This window comes from Sylvia atricapilla, chromosome Z (assembly GCF_009819655.1).
Source record: "Sylvia atricapilla isolate bSylAtr1 chromosome Z, bSylAtr1.pri, whole genome shotgun sequence".
Taxonomy (NCBI): Eukaryota; Metazoa; Chordata; class Aves; order Passeriformes; family Sylviidae; genus Sylvia; species Sylvia atricapilla.
The window spans coordinates 45,187,761-45,211,357 of NC_089174.1; the positions used below are offsets into that span (position 1 = coordinate 45,187,761).

Here is a 23,597-nt window from a genome sequence, read left to right on the forward strand (position 1 = left end):
CTTTTTGCAGAACTTTTACCAGCTATATGGACGATAATTGCTTTCCACCAACGAATATAAGAAGTTATTGTGATGTAGTCAATGACTTAAGATCACACTTCCTAAAGAGTATATAGGCTGGAGAACGCGCCAAAAAAAAACTTCAGCTTCAGTTTTGGATCCCGACCACGTGTGTGTTTGCATGTCACGTCCGGCCTGACAGTGACAACTGGAAGGGTAAAAGCCGGAACACTCACGGGTGGAGGACAATTCAGTTCAATTCAGCCTAGGGAATGCAGGAGCCACACACACACAAGCAAAAAAAAACCCAAAGAACTGCTTCAGCATTTCCCACGGGCAGGCAGGTGTTTCCCATCTCCAGGACAGCAGGACCCCCTTGCGCCACACAGTGACTTGGGAAGACAAATGCCATCGCTCCAAACGTCTCCTCCTTCCTCCCTCTTGGATGCAGCTTGAAATACTGAGCAGGATGACACACGGTCTGCAATATTCCTTTGGCCAGTTTGGTCACCTGTCCTGGCTGTGTCTCCTCCCAACCTCTCGTGCAGTGTAACCCCAGGGGAGCTGAGCCTGGGCGGTTGTGTCGGTCATAACGGTGGGTGCCCAGCTGAGAGAAGCCGTGGCTCATGCAGATCCAAAGTGCACAGGTTTTCACTCCCTCACGGTGGCCTTAGTTCCCGTGGCAGAACATGTGTTCCCGCTGGACGTTCACCTGCGCCTGAGCCTGCGGAGAAGCCCGGCTGCCTCCCCCTCTGCCCAGAGCAACACGGGCACTCCCAACCTTTCCCAGGAACTACAACACAACCACGGCCACAGCGGCCTTCCCAGCAGTGGCACCACTGCTCTGCTCCATTTTGCCCCACTCTGCTCCTCTATTCACAGCTGCAAGCCTCTATCTCCACAACAGCTGGTGGCCAGGAGGCAGTGCAGGAAGAAGACCTTTGCCCACTTCCCAATCGTGCCACAAGCCCCATCCATGGGTCTTCCCATGCTCAAGGAGCACCTGTCCGACCGTTGCAAAGCCAACTTTGAGCTTATTCACAGGATGAGAACAAAGGAAAGCTTCCAACGCAGTGAAGATGTTATCGTATTTATTTGGACTAACAGTCTAAACAAACTACAAACTCTCCACTAGAAACTACAAACTGCAAACTACAAACTCTCCACTAGAAACTACAAACTACAAAAAACAACAATGGCCTCTCTCCAGGGCTAGTATCTCCCGTCGGCCATAAACTGCTGCGCTGCCATGATCAGAGGCGTCAGGCTGGAGGTCGGCTTGGCTGAGGTCACAAACGGGTGCTGCCCAAAGAGAAAAAGAAGAAATGAACTTCTACTTTCCTCACAGGCTGAAAGGGGCTTTCTCTGGCTACCAGAAAGATGCAGAAATGGGGGCTCTCTGTGTGCCTCTGTCTCTTGCTATGTCAGGCAAACACGCCTCACGGTCCCACAAGTGCACTAATCCAGATGTCTTTGGCCCAGAGACCTTTGCTCTAGGTGACCTTGAAAGGCTCCTTTCAACCAACCCATCCCGGGCCAAGACTCCCCTCCGTTTTCCTCGGAAAACTGCCTAGACTGGAGATTCTTAGGAACGGGGCCCAGCTGACGCCTTGCACTGCAGCAGACGAGGAGCCCCTGGCAGCGGGCAGCAGGCGCACCCTGCAGCCCCTTAGCCTTTTACCTGCAGAAGTTCCTGGGCAGACCAGCGCCTGTCCTCATCCGTCTCCAGGCAGCAGTGCAGAAAGTCTCGCAACCAAGCCGACTGCTGCCTGGGCTTCTGCAGCCTCGGGGTGCCCCCAGTGCTGATCAGCTGTCGCGCCTAGAGAAGAAGGAAACGCCACGCTCTACCTGTCTCCTTCGCACCCAAAACTGCTCACGCACACGCCCTGGACAGGCACCACTCTCCTGTGGCACTTGCCTCCCTGCCAGAGCGTGGGACGTGCCTTTCCTACCCCAACCCAAAGAACCCAAACCCTCAGGCAGACACCGCCAGTCCATACTGTGCACAGGCTCTTGCTTTGACCCCTGATTTCACCAGCTGATGCAACTACGAGCAATTCCATCAGCCAAAAGCACACTTTGCTTCTCTGACGACTGACACCAGCTCCATGGGCTGAGGAACTTTTGGAAATTCCAGCTCTTTTGGAAGAGGGACTTTAGGCTACCTCTGCTATTCCCAAGGATTATTTCATAAAATCCAGCTGGGCACTGCTCACTGCTCCCTTAAGCAAAGTTTCCATCTAGCAAAAAAGCATCACGATATTTTCGTGCTGTTCATGATGAAGTGGGGAGGGGGTAATCCGGACAAGGAGCACGAGAGGCTACCCGGCCTGGAACCTCTGGCCTTCAGGGGTTAACAAGCTTCCTGGGCGGAAGAATGGGGGCAGGTTTCGTTGGGGTGACAGTAGGATCTGAGAGTAGTTGCGGTGTACCGTGCGGGAGGTTTTCGTCAGGTAAGGAGGCTCTCCTTCCACCATCTCGATCCCCACGATGCCGAAGGACCAGATGTCCACTTTGGGACCATAGGGCTTCCCGGTGAAAATTTCTGGCGCCATCCAGTAAGTAGTCCCCACAGCTGATCTCCGTTTGCTCTGCTCAGCAGTGAGCTGTGCAGCGAGGCCAAAATCAGCTGAGGAGAAAAAAAGTCCCTGGGATCAAGCCCGCGTGAATTAGCAAAGCAAAGCACAGAATTCCCCACCGTACCAACATCTGAGGAGGCAGTGTGGAATCCAGCTGCAAAAGGGCCCACACTGGCATTCCTCAGGCCTGCGGCCGAGGAACTACGGAATGGGCCACTTGCCAAAAGTCCCCACTTTCAGACGGTGGCTTTTAGTCCCCTGAAGCTTTAGACTGCAAGTGCTTCGCTTAGGAAGGGACACACACAACCCAAAGCCACTCCTGAGACCTTCTTCCCAGCCACACCTCCCTGCTCCTTGCAGATGTGCTCCGCGCTTGCAGCAGGGCAGCCTGCACTGCCACAGGCACCACTCCTGGGGAACTGGCAGTCACCCAAAGGCAGCCCCACACCGCAGCCCGCCACGGCCGGGCCGGGCCGACAACACGCACCCAACTTGACAGATCCGTCCAAGCCCAGGAGAATGTTGTGGCTTTTGATGTCTCGGTGGATCACTTGCTTAGAGTGAAGGAAATCCAGGCCTTGCAGACACTGAGAGAGGGAAAAGAAACACCAGCCTAAGAGTTCCTCCTCTGATTTCATCCCACAAGCAGGGAAGTGGCACATTTGCAAGACTGCCTTGCTCGAGGATGGTGAGCCAAGGCAGGACAGCCTGTTGGCAGGGGCAAGAGCTTGCTGCTCCAACACGAGGACAGCAGTGCCTTTCAAAGCGAGGATGTATTCGCTTTTGAAAGAGAAAGGGCCGTCGTTTCACTGGCCAGTGCCCTGCAAACACAGACTGAAGTGCTGCAGGGGCTGTGCTCTCTTTTTTTTTTCCTCTGGCTTTTGCAAGCACCACTTGGGGTGCAAGGCTCTCCTTTGAGGCTGAGCTCTGGGAGAGTCCCACAAGTATCTCTTTGTCTTTGCCACCGGTTTCAGATTCTGCCACCAGTGCCTTTGCTCTTACAGGGAAGGAACGCAGTACATGCAGGCTCCAGGCAAGTGTTTAGAGAGGCCAAAACAAACAAACGCACTAGAAGAAGGGCAGGCACACCAGCAGGCACTTCAGGTGCTCTTGCTAGTGCCGTTTGTAAGGGAAAGGCAGAAAGGAAGCTCGGAAGATGAAATCACTGCTCTCCTGATGCCCCATTGGGAAGGAGCATCCCGTAAAAGCCACGGGAAGCACAAGTGCCATCCCTTACCTCCCGAGAGACAGCTGCTATCTCTCCTTCCGCCATACGAATCTCCCTGATGACATCATATAAAGAACCTCCGTCCATGTATTCCATTACCAGCCAGACTTCCTCCTCCACCAGGTAGCTGAAAGGAGGAAACCGCAGCCTGGAGATGAATGCCCGCACTTCCACCACCGGATGCGTTCTTCTTTCCGTGTCTATCTCAGAGCAAGAGCCCCAAAGGAGCATGTGAACCCTCCCTCACTAGGCTCTACAGGCCCTGCACTTTGTGCAGTCTACAAGACTGCCTGCTATCCACACCGATGCAAAACACCGCAAACAGGCCCAGGGAAATACAATCTACAGTGCTTGGTCAGCACGAAAGACCCATGGGAAAAAAAATCACAGCCTAAACCCAACAAAACAATGTGGAGAGAGGCCAGGGACTTGGAGGCTGTTGGCTCAGTACGATAGGGCCAAGTCAGGTCTCTGAAAGCGCGCTTCAAACTAGGTATGCCAGGAAGGGCTAATGCAGCCCCAACGCAATCTCCTCCCCAGATGCTGTGGATCAGCCAGCCCAGGAACAGGAATTAACAGCTCCATCCTCTGCCAGTGGCCAAAGCAGCGATTGAACCAGGAGCTTGCAGGATGTGAATGCCCCTTCACAGCAGAACAGCAGAACCACTCGCCTGTCTACATAGTTCACAAGGTTGGCGTTCTTCATGTCGCGCATGACTTGGATTTCATTCAGGCACACTTCGTCGCCGCTCTCTTGCAGGAGACTGATCTTCTTTATGGCCACCTAAAACAACATGGAAAACCATGAACCAAAGAAGTCTGTGGCACAAGACCGCAAGGGGAACACGGAGACAGTGATTTTGGCGTGACAGAGCTGGGCTGGGCCCAACTGTCTTGCGACTGGACTTCAGAGGAACTCAAAGCTGAGCTTGCAAGAGCCTCTTACATCACTTGCTTGGGTGCCAATCCCAGAACACAGTACCAGAGGTCCTCTGCCTTGTAAACCTTGGAGAAACAGGGTCTAAACTCTCCACCTCAAAGCTCGCTCTGCCCACAGTCTTCCCCTGGGGCCTCATTCCATCATCCCCATTTTCATTCACACATCTCTTGCAAGCAGGAAGCCATCTGGTGCCAGGGAAAATGGAGCAAAACTGCTGGGGAAACTTTGGCAGTTCTAGGGGGTTTCATCATTACTGCAGCAGCCACTGGCAGTCTCCATTGCACAACCACAAAGCAAACGTACAGACATGAAGGATAAAATGGCATACTAGAAACATCCTGAGGGTTACCCCTGCAAGTACGTACTTTATGGAAAAGAATGCCGTGAGGATGAAACATCTGTAAGGAGCCTTCCAACAAACAACTATTCTAGCTCTTCCTCGTTCCAGGAGTTTTCATCTTGCTCCACTAAAACCCTTTCCTTCACACCATTGACACTTGCAATTACTGCCTGACTGTAAAAGGAAATAACCCGCACCTTGATCCTCTAGCGATATGCGCCGGGCCCTGAGCAGGGCTTAGGCCCTCGAGAGACTCCTTGCAGACATCTCTCTCTAAGCACGGTTCCCGAGGGCAGCACTGCGGCTGACTAAGGCACTACCGGCACCATTCCCATGTGTTTGCTGACAGCCAGAAGTGAGAAGTCAGGAACCCTGAGCTGCAGCCCCAAAGAGCAGAGCCATGCTCTAAGACACCACCTTGGCACTAAGACCCAGCTAGCACATTCTCCTCTGAAATGTACCGCTTGGCCTCCTTGCATTCCTTGGGCCAGCTGAGAAGGACCAAATCTGTGCCCTCCGTATTTGGCAGGCGGACACTGCCCTGCACTTCATTTGCCTTTGCAGCAAAGCCCTACCGGCAACCCAAAGCTCAGCCACGGCTCACAGCAGAGGGGAGGTCTCTCGAGAGCTGCAGAAGCTACGGCGTTGCTTGACACTTACCTCTTCTCCCGTGGCAGTCTCCACTGCCATGCACACTGTGCCGAACCCCCTAGAAACAAAACAGCAGCGGAGAAAGGAGAAGTCCTTTAGGCCTTGCAAGTGCAAGACGCCGGGGTGCAAGGGGATAAAACGTCCTGGGATAAAGAGCAAATGGAACATGACAGAGACTGGTCTGGGTCCTTTTCCCCTTTTCTCTTTCCGAATCTCTGCAGGTGTGGGATTTCTCCAGGTACACGTATGCCCCTCGGACCTTCTCACACCTCTCCTTGGAGTCTATGTGCCAAATTCAGGCACCACCACACAGGCCTTCGGGGAAGCCTGAAGCCATGGAACAGCTGTCGGAGGAAAGCCTCAGGACACAGGTCCTTTCTCCAGCTGGCAAGGAAAGTAGTCTCCGGCCACAGCTGCAGCCACAGAGCAGGCAAAGGCTTCCATTGGTGCACACACAAATGGAGGAGGACTCAACCCAGAGGATCCTTAGACAGCTGCCTTCTGGGTCCAGAGCCATTGGCAGCTGCTTCTCTTTGGGGAACCAGACACACAAAGGACTCAGCTTTTCTGGCGAGTTCTTGTACACTTGGCTCCCCACCGACGGAGGAAATGTTTCAGATCAATCCCATCTACAGTCAGCAGTGCTGGCTCTCAAAAGGCAATCACTTGGTGGATTCTTTGCAGGAAAGGCCTAAACCCCACTGGATCCACAAGGGCTCTGCCATCAGACAGGCGATGCCTTTTCCTCTAGAGCGCCTTGGCGCTGGGCATTCCCTTGAAGCCTTGGCTCTTGCCACCTCAGCTGCTGAGGAGAGCTGCTTCTTTCATTTCTGCCTTTGGCTTCTAGACTAGGAGGTGGTCATCCTGACCACTGAATCTTGTTCTCCGCAAAATACTGGAAAGAGCTGTTATTGAGAGCTGTTCCCTGACAGCTCTTGGCTGCTAACTGGGCCTTAGAGGCCGTGAAGTCTCTCCTCCTTTCATTCCCACCTGGTCTGTATTCTTCGGAGACACGCAAAAAATGGTTTCTCCTAAGAAAATTGGCAAGCAGCTGCAACACGCTTGAGGGACAGGACATCTGCCAGGTGCTGCTCTTTGCTGCAGAAAAGACATTGCCAGCATCTCGCTGTCTTTGCCATGGCTGTGGACCGCAGCCATAAGCACTGGCCAGTACTGAGAGCTGGCAGCATCTCAACACCGTGTCTGGACAGCTCTGGAGCTTGCCTGACGTCACTCTGGGGAGATGAGGCAGCAGCAAAAGACACTGCCCCTCGCTTTGAAGAAGGAACCGTGGCTGCACTCACCCTTTGCCAATGGTTTCCTGTTCTGTGTATTTAGCCTCGGGATCTCCCTCGCTCACCAGCATCCCTGTAAAAATCCAAAGGAGAGATGCTCACTTCAAAACAGGCACTCCACCCTGCAGCTGATCAGAAAGGCAGCTCCACTCACTGGGCCCTTTTGACTCAGCCAGTCGAGGAACAACACCACCACTGCACCACCACCAGCAACAGCACAAAAACAACAGCAGCAAGGCAAGTGGCTCTGCAGCACAGATGGCCTGCACAAAACTCAAAGTCTAAACTACAATCAAAGCGCACGGGGAGAGAGGCAGAGGGGATCAGAAAACCGTGTGAACCGAGTGAAGTGATTGTTGTTGTCTAGAAACATTAAGGGCAGCAGGAAAAACAAAACCGTCCCCTTCTGGTCAAGGAACACTCTGTGACATTCAACAAAATCTTTAATCCTTGCAAAGGTCAAAGGCTTCTTGTGCTCTGGAAGCAAGTTTTATCACCAGCTGCCCTTGCCAGAAGAGGAAGATCATCGCAAGATGCTTCCGGCAAAGGCGTGCTCTCCACCTCGAAGCAGGCCTTTGCCTAAACAGTGCCCTTCTGCCTTTTAAGAGCATCAGCTCATGCTATAACCTCCTGGGATGGGCCTTAGGAATGAGGTCCCTCAGCCTCTAGCATAGGCCAAGCTCTGAAGATGACCTTGGCCGTGCCCCACGCTCCCCATGGGAGCTGGGCCCAAAAAGCTCCCTGAGGTCTACTCAGTCGCTAGGCCACAGCCTCCTCCTGGCTCAGCCAGAGACAATCTCTGCTCTGCCTTTTGCCTGGAGGCAAGCTCGGACAAGGCCAAACCAGGCCCTCAGCTGCCCCCAGAGGCAGGAGCCACACCCCACTGCTCCCGCACCACCACAAAGCACAACAACGGGTCCCGGGTGGAGGCCTCAGGGCCTGACACTCGGCTGAGGACCAACGGGAGGTGGGACAGCTCACGCTGGCACACGCACACACAAGGCACAAGGATCACAGAGGACATACTCAGCATGGCCAGGCACTCGTCCTCTGTCCTCTCTCGCAGCTGCTCCCTGCTGCCAGAGGAACTACTGGTGCTCCAGGTGGGCGAGCTGCTCGTGCCTGACTTTACGGCTTGGTGACTGCAGGCTTCTTCAGAGCCTGCAGCCGCAGCTCGTGCAGGTGCCAGGACAGAGGAGGTGGAGCTCTGGGACAAGAAAGGAGTTTGGGTCACAAATGTGCCCGCCAGAGATGCCCCTCCCACCCCAGTTCAAATGCAGGCCCATAGGAAGGTGCTGCCAGCCACGTCCAATACAGGTCTTCGCCTCTCGGCTCTTGCTGCCCCCTTCTCCGACTCAAGGGACAAAATCCACAGCCTGCTTTTACATGATGGACGAAATGTCACCAAAGACGCTGCCAACCTAAGCCGACACTTACTGATCTCGGCCCCTCAGGCTCTGGGCTGACAGCAGGGGCAGATTCATTGGCAGCTTCCTCCTCTTCAGCCTCCTCATCGTGTACAGAGGCAGCCAGAGCAGGTGCTGACGCTGCCTTTCTGCTCTGTGGACAGACAGAGGCATGAGCGGCAGGAAAGATCTTGCCATTCAGAACCTTACGTATCCCCGGCTACAGGCCCCACGGCATCTCAGCCGCTCCTTCAGCTACCGACAGCTGCTCTGTGGAGGGGGCCAGGTCCCTCCTGGGGGCAGTGTCTCCTCCATATCCTGCGAGGCTGCAAACTGCATCTTGCCCTGCTCTCTTCACGGGGGACAGAGAGCCTGCACAGCCACTGGGCACAAAGGGCCTCACTTTTCCCGACCCCGGCAGCATCCTAAGGCATCCCAATGCTGCTGCCTCTTGTCTCTTGCTAAGACAAATTCACGGCCCCTGTCAGAATAGTGGGAAACCGGCGCCTAGAGGCCCAAATTCCACACTGCTTTCCCAGGCCCCATCAGCTGGGGGAAGAGCCCGGGAAGTGCTTTCAGCCACGCACGGGAGGTGCTGTTTGATCAGAAGCTTGCAGCTCTGCTTTGTTCCAGCCACAGGCCTACCCAGAGCTGCCACTTACTGATGCTGGATGCTCAGGCCCTGCAGTGGCAGCAGCTGCAGCTTGGTGGGCATCTTCCTCCCCTTTGGCCTCTTCTTCAGGAAGACACGCAGCCGAAGAAGGCTCTGAGATTAGGTTTGAGCTCTGCAAGACAGGCAGCAGCGTGACGCACAGGCAACCTTCTTTCTATTCAGCTCTAGACCCAGATGCATTAAGGAGTAAGCATCGGGAGAGAAATGGGATTCTAAGTTGTTCAAACTCAAGTCAAATGGGCCCGTTAGACGGGACTGCACTCTCACGGACGGCAGAAATTCCACCATGCCTTAGAGCACCAAGCAACCCCCACTTGATTCCAAGCTCTGAAATGGAACTGGAGAAAACAGCCAGGGATCCTTCTCCTGCTGCCGCTGCTGGGCTGCAAAGAGTCGGGACTCTACTTTCATTCATCCAACCAGGCCGGCGCCAGACTGTAACAGGCCCAGCAGCTCACAGCTTACTCCACAAGTGTCAAAGGCCACCCATGCCAAAGGCTCCTTTCCCACTCACCCAAGGACTGGATTCTCTCCAGACACGGGCAATGTGACCTGCAACACACAAGGCAAAAAGAACCGGATGCTGTAAGGAAACTGCCTCTGCTGGGCAAGCCCACCAAAAGGTCAAGCCAAAGACACAGCGTTCTGCTTTCACTACATCCCTCCAGCAGCAACCCTTGTAGCCACACAGCAAGCAAGACAACAGCACAAAATACTGCCTTGTGTCCTCTTTGGCCACTCAACCCAGAGAAACCTGAGACTGAGAAAGTCCAAGTGCTCCTGAAACAGTCATTGCTTCTACCCTGCCCCAGCCAGAGGCAGCTACATCTCCTCTCTTTCCTGTACTTTGGTTTTCTGAAGAGATTGCAAGCAGCAATTGCCACCAGCTTGCTGAAAACGTTTCCCCAGAAAAGCTTCACCCAATTGCCCCTTAGCCCTGCTGGCAGTTCTATTGTGACACAGCATGGGAACAGCTCCTGACTTCGGGAACATACAAGGAGTCTTTGGAAATGTCTGCTTCAGAGGGCTTTTCCAAGCCAATTCTGTCATTTCATCACAGAGCAAATGGCTCTTTCAACAAGTGTTGAGTTCCACAGCCCTATCCTGGCGTGAGGGAATGCAGACAAAGGAGATGCTTCCTCTCAGTCCTGGAGAGCAGTGCACCGTTTTCACAAGGGCTCCTGCCAAGCTCTCCCAGTCTTCCCATCTTGGAAGCAGATTTGCCTGAGCCAGCAAACTGAGGAGATTCCAGACTCCACTGACACAGGCCATGTCGTGGCGGGAGCGGAACCCCTGTGGGCTCCACTACAAATGCTGCCCACGCCCCGCGGGCTAGAGACACCCTCTTCTTAGCTGGAGCTGTTGACAGCAGCTTTAGCCAGCTAAAGGCCTCTTGGTGGGATTTGGCTTTCCATACGCTGCACCAAACACAGATGTCTACTTACGTGCCAGGTGGACAAAAAAGTAGCCGGAATATGCCACGGAAAAAGCCGTGCAAACTGCAGCACACACTCTCTCCATCGCTTCAGCAGTGCCGCTCAATCCGCACCAGATGACACCTGTGGGGAAAAGCAAAAACAAAACTCCTCAGAGTCCTGTCAGGGGGCAGCCTGCTGGCAGAGACCTCGTTGACCAGCAGGTTCCGCCCGCGCTGAACCTGCCAAAGAGCCGCTCTGCACACTGAGGCCTTCCCTGCCTCGGCACGGCAACTTTGCCTCGACAGCGCTGTGAGGCGGCCGCTGACATCACAATAGCAGCCGCTCTGGCCTGCTTTGTGAATTCATACGTGGGACCACACCTTCACTACGGCTAAGGCCAAAAACACCGTAAAGTTCTTCTCTCCTAAAGAGCAACACGAAAAGCCCTCCTAGTCTCTAACTTCTTGCTCAAGGCATCTAAGAATAATTCGAAAAATACGCCACGCGTATATTACCCACACTGACAACCTGGATACTAAGAATGTACCAGGGTGTGAGGAACCCCATTACTGATCTTTGGCCACTAATGCTTCTGAGCAAAAATCAGAAGGCATGTTCCAGGTAGACTGTTCATAGTTTTATAAAGAAGGAAACAAGTAGAAGCACTGTAATTAAATTTAGAGGTCTTTCCTGGCTACGAGACAAAGTTATGGATCTTTTAGCACTATTTATTCAAAACACTTTACATCATAGCCATTGGTGTGATTTTAGCAGGGAAATGCCATGACCAGAAATGCAAGGGCGATTGTTATGTTTGGCTCACTCTAGCAGAGAGACTTTGTGAGCACAGCACCACCACCATTTTTCCCCCCATATTTGTCCTTCCACAGTATTTTTTATGACATGGGTCTGAGGATGGGTGACACAGGAGTGGCAGCTCTGACACACAGCTGAAACCATCAGGGCCAGAGAGGCATGTGGGACTGTTCCTCCACTCCAGCAGAAGAAAGCAACCCAGAGCAGTGACACTGATACCAGCTGAGCTGAGTCAAGCCAAAAGGAGCCCAGCAGGGTGGTAGGAAGAAGCAGCAAAGTAGCAGAACCAACCCCCACACACATACCCTGTGTGGCGGACTGATAGCAATGGCAATGCCAGACAGAGCTCTGCAGGGAGAAAGACACCCATCGCCACCACCACCACCACTGCCACAGAGAGGGAGCAGGAGTTTCCTGCTCCAGGTCCAGAACTGCTCCAGGCAGCACCTGCAGCCCCTATCTTCCATCAGAACCACTCTGAAGCCCTCACCATCTTGTCTTTGTTCCAGGGGCCCATGTGACATTTCACCTTTGTTGGTTAAGCCATTAACTATTTTGTACAATTTTCTTTTTATTGTTGTGTACTGCCTTTTTTTTTTTTTTTTTTTTTTTTTAACAACATTGTGATTCTAACATTTTTCACCTCTCATGGATTGTTTTTTTTTTTCATTGTCCCCTCCATTGTCATGGTGAAGGGGATACAGGAGAGGCTTTACAGGGACTACCTCAAGAAGAGGACATATAAAGGAGGGAATGCCTTAGAAAGAAAGAAAAAAAAAGAACTCATGTTGCCTCTTGGAAGGAATAAAAGTGCAAGTTTCCCTAATATCCATCCACAAATCTTTGGAGTCTTGACAATCAAGAGGCACAGGAACCTGAAAACCTTGTTGTGAGAAACGAGAGGAGATTGCTGGTTCAAAACATTTCAGGTGGTTGTATGTGGGGGAAGGGGCAGATCAAGACTTGCTCTGGGTGAGGTGATGCCCTGCACCACAAACCCTGCACCCCCAGGCCTGTATCCCAGCCCAGCAGTGGCTGCTGATCCCTGGCACACCAGAGGCAATGCCTGTGTCTGGATCCTCTAACTCAGCTCGGCCAGGTGAGTTGGAGCCCCGTGCAGGGGAAGGCCTCAGGAAAGTCAAAGAGTATTTCCACTCAGGATTTGTGGCAACCACATGTCTAGACCCTACCTCCTCTTAGAATTTCTATCAGTGGAACACTACTGGAACTGGTAGTGGAAGCTATGTCAGTTCTTTTCTGTCATTCTCTCTTTCTCTTTATTATTCTAATTCCCTCCTCTCAGATTTTTGAGTAAGTTAAAATTTAACAGGCTTGGAGTTTGTTAAGTTGAATACGCTAAGTTAATGCTTTATGGAATGTTTTCTGTTGGTTGAATGCTGCTCTAATTTTTTTGCCAAAGTTCTCTGAAATCCAAAAGTTGGCAGTGAAGGGGTTTTTTTTTGTTGTTTTGACCCCTTGAGAATATCTCATCAGTATTTCTCACACTTGTCTAATTCAGAGTACATGAACAAGTTTCAGTCCTTTCAAAATGTCTCATTGAGTGACATTTTTGGGGCCTTATATTTTAATTGATGCAGTGAGCAGGGTACTCTTGAGGAGACATGGGTATTTTACACAGCAGTAACTGCTTGTCTTGTAATAAAGAAGAAATAAATTTTCAGTCAAAGCTGCTATTTTCTGGCACAAAAGTAATGGAATCCCATGCAGAAATTGATCTGAACTGCTCTCCACTAACAGACTCGCTAAAAGCTTATATATAAAGCTTGTCCAGCCCTAAAGAGAGATGGGGACTAAGAAAACTAGCACCATCCACAGTTACTTGCGGAGAAAACATGAACTTTGATAAAATAAAAATTTAAAACCCTAGTAAAAGACAAGGCCTGGTGTCTGTATGCGTGGAGGTTTGCTTCATTGTCAAATATGTTGCTGAGCAGCTAGAGAAGGAGCTGCATCAGCTGCAAATTGCCTCAGAGGTTGAAACAATAGCCGGCCTCAGGCCGGAGCAAGAACTGAACACAAGGAGGAAGCTAGCCCCCAAAACCTGAGAAACCGGTTAAACACGGCTGTGCAAAGCCAAAGAGCTTTAGCGCTGCAATTTAACACTGCTGGAGAGGGCCTGGAACCACGTTTTCCAGACCCGATGAAGAGGCGGGCATCCCAGACTGTACCGTCACTCCCACAGCCATTGGGAGGCGTTAATTGGGTAATGCCTCCCTTCCCCTTAAACGCCGCCTGCCCCTAAAAAATATGGGGGTGGGACGCCCCGAGCATGATGTCGCCTTCCTCCGCTCCCTGGAGGAGAGGTTTGACTCAGCAAAGCCGGTCTTCTTCCCTCCTTCTCATCCCAGGCCCTGCCCATTGATTAAGAAGGAATTCGCTAATCAGGAGGCAGAGTCCATGGCAGTGATCCCTCACTCAACGCTCTACTCACTTACACGGGAAAATTAGCAATAATCCTAAAGAAAGTGAAATGGAGAATGTTTTGAGAGTTTCACTAATGGCGGAAAATGAAATAAATCTTTTCGAGGAGGAAGCACATGGTGAAAATTCCTGGTCTTTTGCCTGGGGTACCTTTTGTGTGAAAAGTCTGGACACCTTGGAGAAGGGACAACCCCTATCTATCCCCACGCCAAAATGTGCTAAAATTACTGGGAGTGTGGGAGATAGCTGACCTCCAAGCAATGCATGAGAGGCAGCTGATGCCCCATTGACCTTCTTCAGTGTTAATGTTACTTATTTCAAAATTTAAGGATCGAGACTGAGAAAACAAAATCTCGGCACCACCTCCAAAAAGTGAGTTGGGAGAGGGTGGTGAATTCAAGTATCCTAAGAGGCTCTCCTGAAAATAAAATGGGAAATAAATGGAGATTCAGTTTCCCTGTATGCTTAATGAAGCTTTTCAAACTGCTCCTGCAATGCCTCTTTCTGGCAGAGGTGGGTATTGAGCATTGTCTGCCACCAGAGGCTGCAGGCCGAAATGCTGCCGCTAGAGAATTTAGGATTAGACTTTAGAATTTAAGAGAAAATGCTTTTATTACCATGCAAGTTTCTTGTTTTGGTCTCACTAATAACTCTACATGTTCAAGTATATCCTCATCACTCAGAAGACCGGGTGTATGTCCATACCTGGAATAATGAGCCTCTTAACCAGAAGTGAAAAGACTTTTGACCCCATGGCTGTGAAATCTGCAGCTGAAGACTCCTAAATTATGTGATTATAGTCAGCTCTGGACACACGGAATTGTATTGGACAGCACAATAAACCTAACTCCAGTTGCAGATAAAGCTGCAATGGAACAAGAGACTCTAAAATGAAAAACGTTAAATGGTTTACCTTTCTGCTCATTTCCAGAGCAATGTCCTTAGTATGGCAGTGTGGCTGTTTGTTCCTGAATTAGTCAGCCATCCTAGCAGGACCTTGTACCTAATGACTGTAATAGCAAGTATGGCTTTGAGTGCCAGAGGAGTAAGAGAACAAGAAAGAAAAGAGAGCCATGTCCTTTTTCCTAAGGACCACTCTAACATCACACACATAGAATAAATACTACCTGAACCTTGGAAAAGAAATTTTGGGTTATGGACTTCATATAGACTGGACTCATATGGACTTCAAAATACAGTGTAGCAGAAAGTGTACATCTGACAAAACAAACAAACAAACAGATAAACAAAAACCCAAAACATGTTACCTAAAACTGAAAACATCTCAAAAGGATGGTTGACTGCTCTAACTTAAGTTTGCCTACATGGTGCTAAGAATCCTCATTACTGTTATTAAGGTACTGGATAATTTAAATAAGATAACTTTTGCCAAATCAGTTTTATTAGTGATTGCTGCTTTCTTGATGTCTTCTAAATTTCTTTTTACAGACCTTTATTGTTGGTTTGATTTAAGGATCACCAAAACTTTCTGTGGCAGAGAACACAAAAGAATACCAAGTGGATAATTCCTCATTATGAAGCAGGTCTAAGTGAGACTGGGTTTTCTCCTTTTAGAGGTGTTTCATGGAAGGATGAAGTAGTGACAGGACTGAAGAATTCTGTTCTTCACTGCATCAAGGGTTTAGATGTTTTTATCTTGCTACGTTTTAAGACATTTATGTTCATATGTTTTATATAAATTTGTTGCAAGCAATATTTTAAAATTTTTGTATTTTCTCTCCGGTTGCCACAGTGGGTAGAGAAGATTTCTCCCCAAATTTCCCTTAGCCAAATTTTTATACCTCTTCCCATGTCTTCAGAGCAAAGCATAAAATTACTGCACCAAGGCAAGTACGTGTAGCAATGGTAGGTGATGTGTAGAGCATGACTGTGCAGAAGAAAGGCATGTGGAACTGTTGGTGCCCACTGGAAGCAGGGAGAAAAGGAGCTGACAGAGGAGCAGATATGGCAGCTTGAAAGTTCTCTCCAGCTGTAGACAAAGAAGGCATAATTGGTTAAACTGACAAAAGACAGAAGAAAGATTTTGGGGTTGAGAGACACTGAAAGGTTAGGTAAAGTTGGAAAGGTATTCAGTGGGAACCCAGGACCTTGACTGAAATGATATCCTGAGGAGGTTGGAACCTCTTGAGTTTTGTTATATCTTTGACCCTCACCCCTGAGGCAATCCAGACTATTATGACTATTAAGTAATTTTAGATTACTTTACTGAGAAAAGTTTCTCTGCTTTCATTTTCTGAAATGTGGTGAAAATGATTGCTCTGTGGGTGCCTGTTCCCTTCTCTGCACCCCATGACAGCCAAAGTGCCAGCCAGCAGGAGGGATGTGCAAATGGGGGATATCCTGGGGATAGATGGCTAGCATGGTGCACTACTATCATGATGCCAAAATTCTGGTGGGGAGAAAAGTTCTTTGTGTCTCATTTTGCAAGCTGAGCTTCCTATCCTCTTTCAAATCCTTTCACAGTCTAGTTCTCTGTCAACAGTGCTTCATTTCCATGATGGGAATTCTAAAGTCCTTTCAAATAAGGTTTTCATGAAAGAGAACAGATCTGGCTTGCCGTGCATTGCTCTGTAGGCCTTAGGAAATCACTTTGTCAGCCCTTACCCACCTACTATCCTAAAAACACATGTGAAGACTGAAGCTTTGGCAGCTGTGACAGTGCCCTGAAGAGAAGGCAGTTAGAGGCAAAATAATGAGAATTATTGTGGTGTTGGCATGTCAGGTACCAGATGGGTGACAAAAAGGACCTTAAGCTATCTGTGAGTAGCTTAGCTGACAATCAGGGAGGGGAAGGTCCGAAGAAAGGAAGAGATAGAAACATCAAAGGAACGAGAGGACCATGTACAGAAGTTGAAAGTAGCAAAAAAGGGGGGGGGGGGGGGGGGTGGGGAGAGTAATTGTATAAAATACTGAAAAAATTAAACAAGGCTTCTCCTGGTGCTGGATGGTGCATTGGGGGATGGTGTCAGCAGCTTTGGGTGCCCATCCCAAAGTGATCACCTGTTTTCCCTCAGCCCTGACAGGTCCAGGCAGCCTTTCTGATAGTGTTGTCCCACAGGGCACACAGTCAATCATAAACCTTTGATTGGTTTGTTTTCAAAAAGAAGAGAATGATGTCAAATTTGTTGTAAAAGTTTTCTCTGGGGAACACAAAATGCATTTTGAATTCAGTTTGAAAACATAGTTGGCCACTCCTTGAAAAACTCCCCAGAGAGGTTTGTGGTACTTCAATGAATTCTCCTACCACTGTACAAAAAATTAATTTTAAAAGTTTAAAGAAGCTTTTCGTTTTAAATTTTAGATTTTTATTTTAAATTAATCAATATTTAATTAGATGTCTAAGTACTTGCAAGCATACTGTACTGCTATCAGGATCACCCATCAGCTGGAAAATATATCTAAAGAATCACCTTATGAAGGGAATGCCATACATTTTAAACCAGTTTTGTCAGTTTGTTTACTCATAGGGAGCCAGAAGAAATGAGCAACCTGAAGACGAGTTAGACTTCATTTTGTCAGGGTTGGGATATGAGACCAATGTGTTAATGTAAAAGTAACAAAGGTTGGTATCACTGGGTTTTGGAGCAGGCTTGATACCAGCCAGGACCAACACAGAAGGTGGCCTCCAACATGCTGTGTTGGTCCAGTGCCCCATCCCAATGAGCTGAACATCCCATTGTGATGTCACACGTACTATCACCTGGTAGTGAACTGTGACGTCTCTAGGGTTAGACTGTGACCTCACATCTCTTGGGACTTTCATTCAGGCCCAGAGAGAACCTGACTCAGGCTGCCTGAGGTCTGATTTCCTGCCATGTGTGCCCACAAGATCTGGAGGATTGAGCACAGGGACAGCAGGGGGACCAAGGTTTCTCCATTTTGTTGCCATGTGTGAGATTCTTTGGCAGTGCCAGTGATGGGGAGCAGCTTCTCAGGACTCCCTGAATTGCCATGGAAGACAGACAGAGCCATGGGAACAGAGTGGAGCTGTCCCATTTGCCATGATGAGCAAGAGGGTGTTGCTTATGTCATACCCTGTGGCCATGAGTTCTGCATGGGCTGCATTCTGCGCTGGGCAGAGAAGAAACCAGAGTGCCCACTCTGCAGAAGATTGATAGAGTCTGTCAGGTTTTCTCTGCAGGAACAAAAATACCTCGAGTGTGTCATCACACCCCAGGGAGAATCACCAGAAACCAGCAGACAGGCAGAAAGATCTCTTGGCCTCCTGGATGGAAACAGCTGCCAGCATCCTGGAGTGGTTCCTGTGCACAGGACACCTTCCCCAGCTGAGCAGGGGCTTGCAGGGACAGAGGCCGTGGGTAGCCTGCTGCCCAAGGTCTGGGCAGAACTTTTCCGAAAAGAAGAGCATGTTCTTGACCCCATGCTTCCCTGGCTGCACCAGAGGCTGGAGGCAATTTATGGGTCCCAGTGGTGGCTGGCAGTGAGAGCAGAGAACAGCATCTTGTATGCCCTGTGCCTCTGTGGTCCAGATGGGGAGGTCATGGTCCAGATGCTGCAGCCTCTCCTGGAGGAATATACAGAACAGCTGGTTGATAGCACTGTCAGTTTCATTGTGGGCCAATGCAGTGCAGAGGCCCAGAGGCTGCTGTGCTCCCATGCTGCTGAGGAGGCCAGTTCCCACTCCACCAGCTCTACCAGCTCCCAGGGAGGGACTCCCACCTGGCATCCAACCCCTGCCAGCAGCCCTGCAGGTTCTGACATGGAGGACCAACCCAGCACCTCAGAAGCTGCCCTCTGTGCCCTCCGCATCCTCCATCCTCCAGGACCATCTGTGCCGATTGGTCCAGAGCAGCCCCAGAAAGAGCAGAGGAAAGTGGTGGTGGCAAGTTCCTCTGCTCAGGGCAGCAGCCATGATCCTGCTGTGCCTTGTCAGGGCTGGGAACACTCACACAGCGGGCCCCAGCACCCCACAGAAAGGACCGCCCCCAGCCCCCCAGCCTCTTCATGGAGTACAGAAAGGCCCACAGAGAGAGAGTGGACCTGTCCCATCTGCAATGATGCTCATGAGGATGCTGCTTATGCAATGCCCTGTGGCCACCAGTTCTGCCTGGGATGCATCATGCATTGGACAGACAGGAAACCAGCATGCCCAGTCTGCAGCAGAACAATTTTGATTGTCAAATTTTCTGTGCGTGGAGAAGATGACTATCTGCAGTGTCTTGTCACGCCCTCTGGAGAGTTGCCAGAGATCCGAAGCCAGGCAGGAGCAGCTCCCAGCCACTTGCCTGAAAACTGCCCCAATTGCCCTGTGCCATCCCTGCCATCTTCTCCACAGGGGACACTGTCCCCAGCTGAGCAAGGGGCTGTGAGACCAGAGGCTGTGGGGGGCATCCTGCCCAAGGTGTGGGCAGAACTTTTCCAAGGTCAAAAGCATCTCCTAGACCCTATACTGCCCTGGTTGTGTCAAAGACTGGAAGCAATATATGGGTCCCAGTGGTGGCTGGCAAAGAATGTAGAAGGACACATCCTGCAGGCTCTATGCCTCTGTGGTCTGGATGGGAAGCTGTTGTTCCAGATGCTGCAGCCTGACCTTGAGGGATATACAGCACTGCTGGTCTATGGCCTTATTAATGTCATTGTACATGAATGCAGCATGGAGGCCCAGAGGCTACTGCAAACCCACGCTGCTGGGGAGAAGGACCATGGCAGTGCCACCAGCCCCACTAGCTCCTGGGAACAAAATCCTGCCTCCCGTAGAAGCAGCGCTGAAGGTTCTGATATGGAGAACCAAGCCAGCACCTCACAAACTGCCTTCTGCATAGATTCTGACTGTCCCTCATCTGTGTCCTTGTCTGCAGAGCAGGCGCAGGCCCAGGAGGAGCTGAGGGAGGTGGACGAGTCAGGTTCTGCCCAGGGCAGAAAATGCAGACCCTCTTCTTCCATCCAAAGCAGGAACTTCTCACATGGTGGGTCCCGGCACTCCCGGAAGAGGAGGGCCTCTGGCCCCCAGAATTCTCCCAGCCCTAAAAGGGGCCACTCCAGTGGTGGCACAATCAAGGCTCCAGCAAGTCTTTATTCAAAAGACAGAAAATAAATTGGTATTTCCCTGACACAGTCACTGAGTGCTGGTTTGTCTCCCTTCACCTAGGGCCTGTCCCTTATTCCCTTGACCCTCTACGTTCCTAAGATCCACAGAGCTGCAGGGTGCTGTTGATGGTGCCTCCTCCTGCAGGAAATTGTGCTGCAGCCATGACAGTGGAAGAGGTTCTGAATGAAAAGGGAGCAGTGCATTTACACTGGAGAATGTGCCAAATAAAGGCCAGTGGTGTCTATGCACAGATGGACTGAACATGCTGCTCCATACAGTGCCTTTCTCTGGCACTGGAAGGACCCTGTGCTCCCTTGGTCAGAGGGTTTCCAGGCAAACAGGCTGGCAGGATGGCTCCTGCCTGCCAGCCATGAAAGGCTATGTGACTGAAAGGATTGTGTCCCAGGGTACAAGGCGCTGGGGCTTCAGAGCAGCTTCTCTAAATCCAAATACCAAATTGTAGGGATAACCAGAGTTCTGTGACTAATCATAGCATGCAGAACAGATTGGATCTGACAAAAAGCCCCCCAGTGGCCTTGATACTGCTTGTAAAGCTACACTTGGGTGAAGAAATGGGCTTCAAGGAAGACACTCCTTAGCTGACCTCTTGGCTGATCCTCAAAGTCAGAAAGTGTCTGGCTGATGGAGGGATTCTTCTTCCATACCTCCTTCTCTCTCCTGTCTCTCTCCCTTTTCTCTCTCACTTCCTTCCTTTCTGTCTCCATTCCTCCCTTTCTTTTGCACTTTCTTTTCCCTGTCTCTCTTCTGCCTGTCTCACTGAAGAGAACAATTGACGGGACAGCACATCCCTCCAAGACAAGGATCTTGGTCTTCCTGGAGTAGAAAGAAGGTTGTCCCTTGTAACTTATTTTTGAGAGACGACTATAGCTCCTTCCTGCGTCTATGGGATGAGGTTCCCTTGCTGGTGTTTTTGAGGAGCACCAATAAAACAGCTGTCCAGGAGCTTCACCTTCCAGAAGCATGGCAGACATGGTAAGCCGAGAGGGACCTGGCGCTGTGGGCAAGCGCCAGTGGTAGTCGATGAGAAGGTATTGTGGTTTAATCCAAGGCATCAACCAAGCATCATGCAGCCACTCTCTCACTCCATACCAGGGATAGGGGAGAAAGAACTGGAAGAACTGTAACTAAAAGTTACAGAACTCCTGGGTTGACATAAAGATGGGTAATAGGTATAGCAAAAGCTAGACACAGAAGGAAAACAAAACCAGGAATTCATTCACTGCTTCTCATGGCAGGCAGCTGTCCAGCCATTCCCAGGAAAACAGGATTCCATCATGTGTAACATTTACTTGGGAAGACAAACCCAACAACTCTGCATGTCCTCCCAGTCCTCTTACCTCACTCTACTACATCATGCTGAGCATGATGCCATTTTGCAATTACTGCATCAAAATTCATCCGTTCCGTCTTTGCTTCTGTGTAGCTGAGTGTTCCTGATCGCCCAGAATTGTTCTTCCTGTGTACTGCCATGCAATAATGAAATATTCTCCAGCAGAGCCTCCAAACTTGCCTGCCACTGCGAGCGTTGGCCAAACACTTCTTGAACTCAGATAGGCTTGGTGCATTAACCACTTCTCTGGGAACCTGTTCCAGTCCTTAACCACGCTCTGTGTATAGAAACTTCTCCTGAAATCCATCATAAACCTGCCCTGATACAACTTCATGCCATTTCCTTGATTCTGTCACTGGTCACCAGAAAGAACAGATCAGTGCCTGCCCCTCTGCTTCTCATGAGGAAGCTGTAGACTGCTAATATTTCCAGTGTTTCTTCTTTTGCTTTTTCTTATTAGAAGGACTCATTGTGTCCATCTCTTTTCCTTCATAGATTGTGTCCACACTTGGACTTCTTTTTTTCTTTTTGTCACACTTTGTCTCACTGCATGCTAGATACCCTGAAAGGATGTATTCATCAGTGTAGCAGTCACTGAACTGCAATAGTTTTGATGAGGTAATTTTCTCTCACTAGACTTATGAGCTCCTCAACTGTGCTCTCCATAGCAAGTTTTATATTTCCTTTATCCAGCAGATTTTTTCACTTTTCATCCTTCTCTTTTCTCCTGAAGTGGCTCAGTGATCTGTTAGTTTATCAGTTTCTTAATCTGCTTCTTTTGTCAGAGGAGTATCATGTGCTGTGGTGACCCCTCTGGCTCTACAGACCTCTCCATTCAGTGAGGGATTTTATTCTGTTCAATAGATTGTCATAAATTGTGAACAATAGCCTGAGCCCTCCTCTGAAGAACAGCTAACAGTTATTTTCAATAATCTTACAAAAAGCAGAACCTCTCCAATATTTACTATGCTTACTGTCTCTTCTGTAATATTGACTGCTGTGTCTGCTTCTTTATCTCCTTTTGCCTTTTTCTTTACTACACAATCCTGGTCTGCTTACTTCTCTGAATGTAGTACTCTTATGACTCTGTGTTCTTTGTAGAGAACACAGAATCACAGCATGGTTGGGATTGGGAGGGATTTAGCATTGGTGCAAAGGGATTAGGTCAGGGAATACTTCAGCAAACAGGAAATAATTAAGTCCTTGGGCCATGGTGGGATGCACCCTTCAAATGCTGGGTGTTGAGGGAGTTGGCAGATGTAACTGTAAGGCCCCTCTCAGCAATGTTTGACCAATCACAGCAACTGTGGGCACTGCCCAAAAGCTGGAGAAAGCAAATGTCACTCCTATCTCCTATCTAGAAGGGTAAGAGCCTTCTCCTACCTTTTCATTTTACTTTGGATGTTGTAAACTATTCCTTGCAGAATAAAGAACACAGTGATGTTCACACAAGAAGCTCTCTGAATGTGATTTGCAAGAGTTTTCAGGTGATGCAATAAACAATTTCCTATTTTCTTCTGTGACAGATAAAGGAATATGATTCTGGTGAAAGCTAAATGACATTTTGACCAGTTCTGCTATATCTTTATATATCTTTCCCTTTGAAACTCAGTAAAGAGAGCTGTGCGAAACATTTTTTATGTATTGGTCTGGAGCATAGATAATATTTTTTGATAATGAATATGTAGAAGGGTTATGTCCTTAATGCAAAATCTCAAAATTAGGTAGCCCAAATCCAATATTAGATATCTGTTATGTAAATATTGATGTAATTTAATGCAATGCCTTGTGTTCTTGATAGTTTTTTTATCACTATGACTTTACAGACCAAGGCTATTATGATGTAGCTTTTATTTAGGGGTGTCCTGAGTTGACTATGATGCCTCTGTATCACCAATCGTCTGTTCTGTGCGTGCTGTAGGTTGTGTTCTGTACCTTTAAGAGTGGTTCTGAGGGTGAGCAGGGAAGATGACGAGCGCAGTTTGTTTCTGAAAAGTATTCACTCCTCCACATTCCTTTTTTTCTTCCTCGGGACTGTGTGTTCGTCGGATACTCGGGAGAGGTGTTTTGTTTTGGTTTGGGTTTTTTGTTTTGGCTGTTTTTGTTTTTGTTTTTGTTTTGTTAGTTTAGCTAGCTGAGGCAAAGAAGCTTCCTGGACTGTTTTTCTCTCTTTTTCTTGGGACTGTTTAAGTCTGCTCTGGACTGAAAACTCAGAGAAGTCTCTGGGATCCGGCATCCGTGGCCCGCCGGGGCCTGGACCTCGGCATTTTCCAGCACCAGAAAGACTGAAACTAACTTCTGGCGAGAGCCTCCTCAGTTTGCCATCCCTCTTCGGAGCAGGGAGAGGTTTTGTTGTTTAATTTTTTTCCATTCCTCATGCCGGTGGGC

The 23,597-nt window shown here is 49.5% G+C and overlaps 1 protein-coding gene across 1 annotated transcript; it reads right to left on the reverse strand.

Annotated features, from left to right (window-relative positions):
• Positions 1 to 1,190: 1,190 nt before the first annotated feature.
• Positions 1,191 to 10,633, reverse strand: LOC136374262 (serine/threonine-protein kinase PAK 3-like). The gene is made up of 12 exons (XM_066339564.1): positions 10,558 to 10,633; positions 9,627 to 9,664; positions 8,471 to 8,593; positions 8,060 to 8,240; positions 7,043 to 7,106; positions 5,748 to 5,796; positions 4,479 to 4,591; positions 3,817 to 3,934; positions 3,067 to 3,166; positions 2,433 to 2,629; positions 1,682 to 1,819; positions 1,191 to 1,302 (listed from the first exon to the last, which is right to left on the reverse strand). Exons 1-12 carry the CDS (start codon positions 10,631 to 10,633, stop codon positions 1,213 to 1,215), a joined length of 1,287 nt encoding a protein of 428 aa, XP_066195661.1. The 3' UTR covers positions 1,191 to 1,212.
• Positions 10,634 to 23,597: the final 12,964 nt, after the last annotated feature.

Excerpts from the sequence above, each read along its gene's own strand:
- LOC136374262 (XM_066339564.1), bottom strand. The coding sequence starts at position 10,633 with ATGGAGAGAGTGTGTGCTGCAGTTTGCACGGCTTTTTCCGTGGCATAT. Across the intron at positions 7,107-8,059 it reads CGAGTGCCTGGCCATGCTGA|GGATGCTGGTGAGCGAGGGA; the intron begins GTATGTCCTCTG and ends GGATTTTTACAG. Across the intron at positions 3,167-3,816 it reads TAGCAGCTGTCTCTCGGGAG|TGTCTGCAAGGCCTGGATTT; the intron begins GTAAGGGATGGC and ends TCCCTCTCTCAG.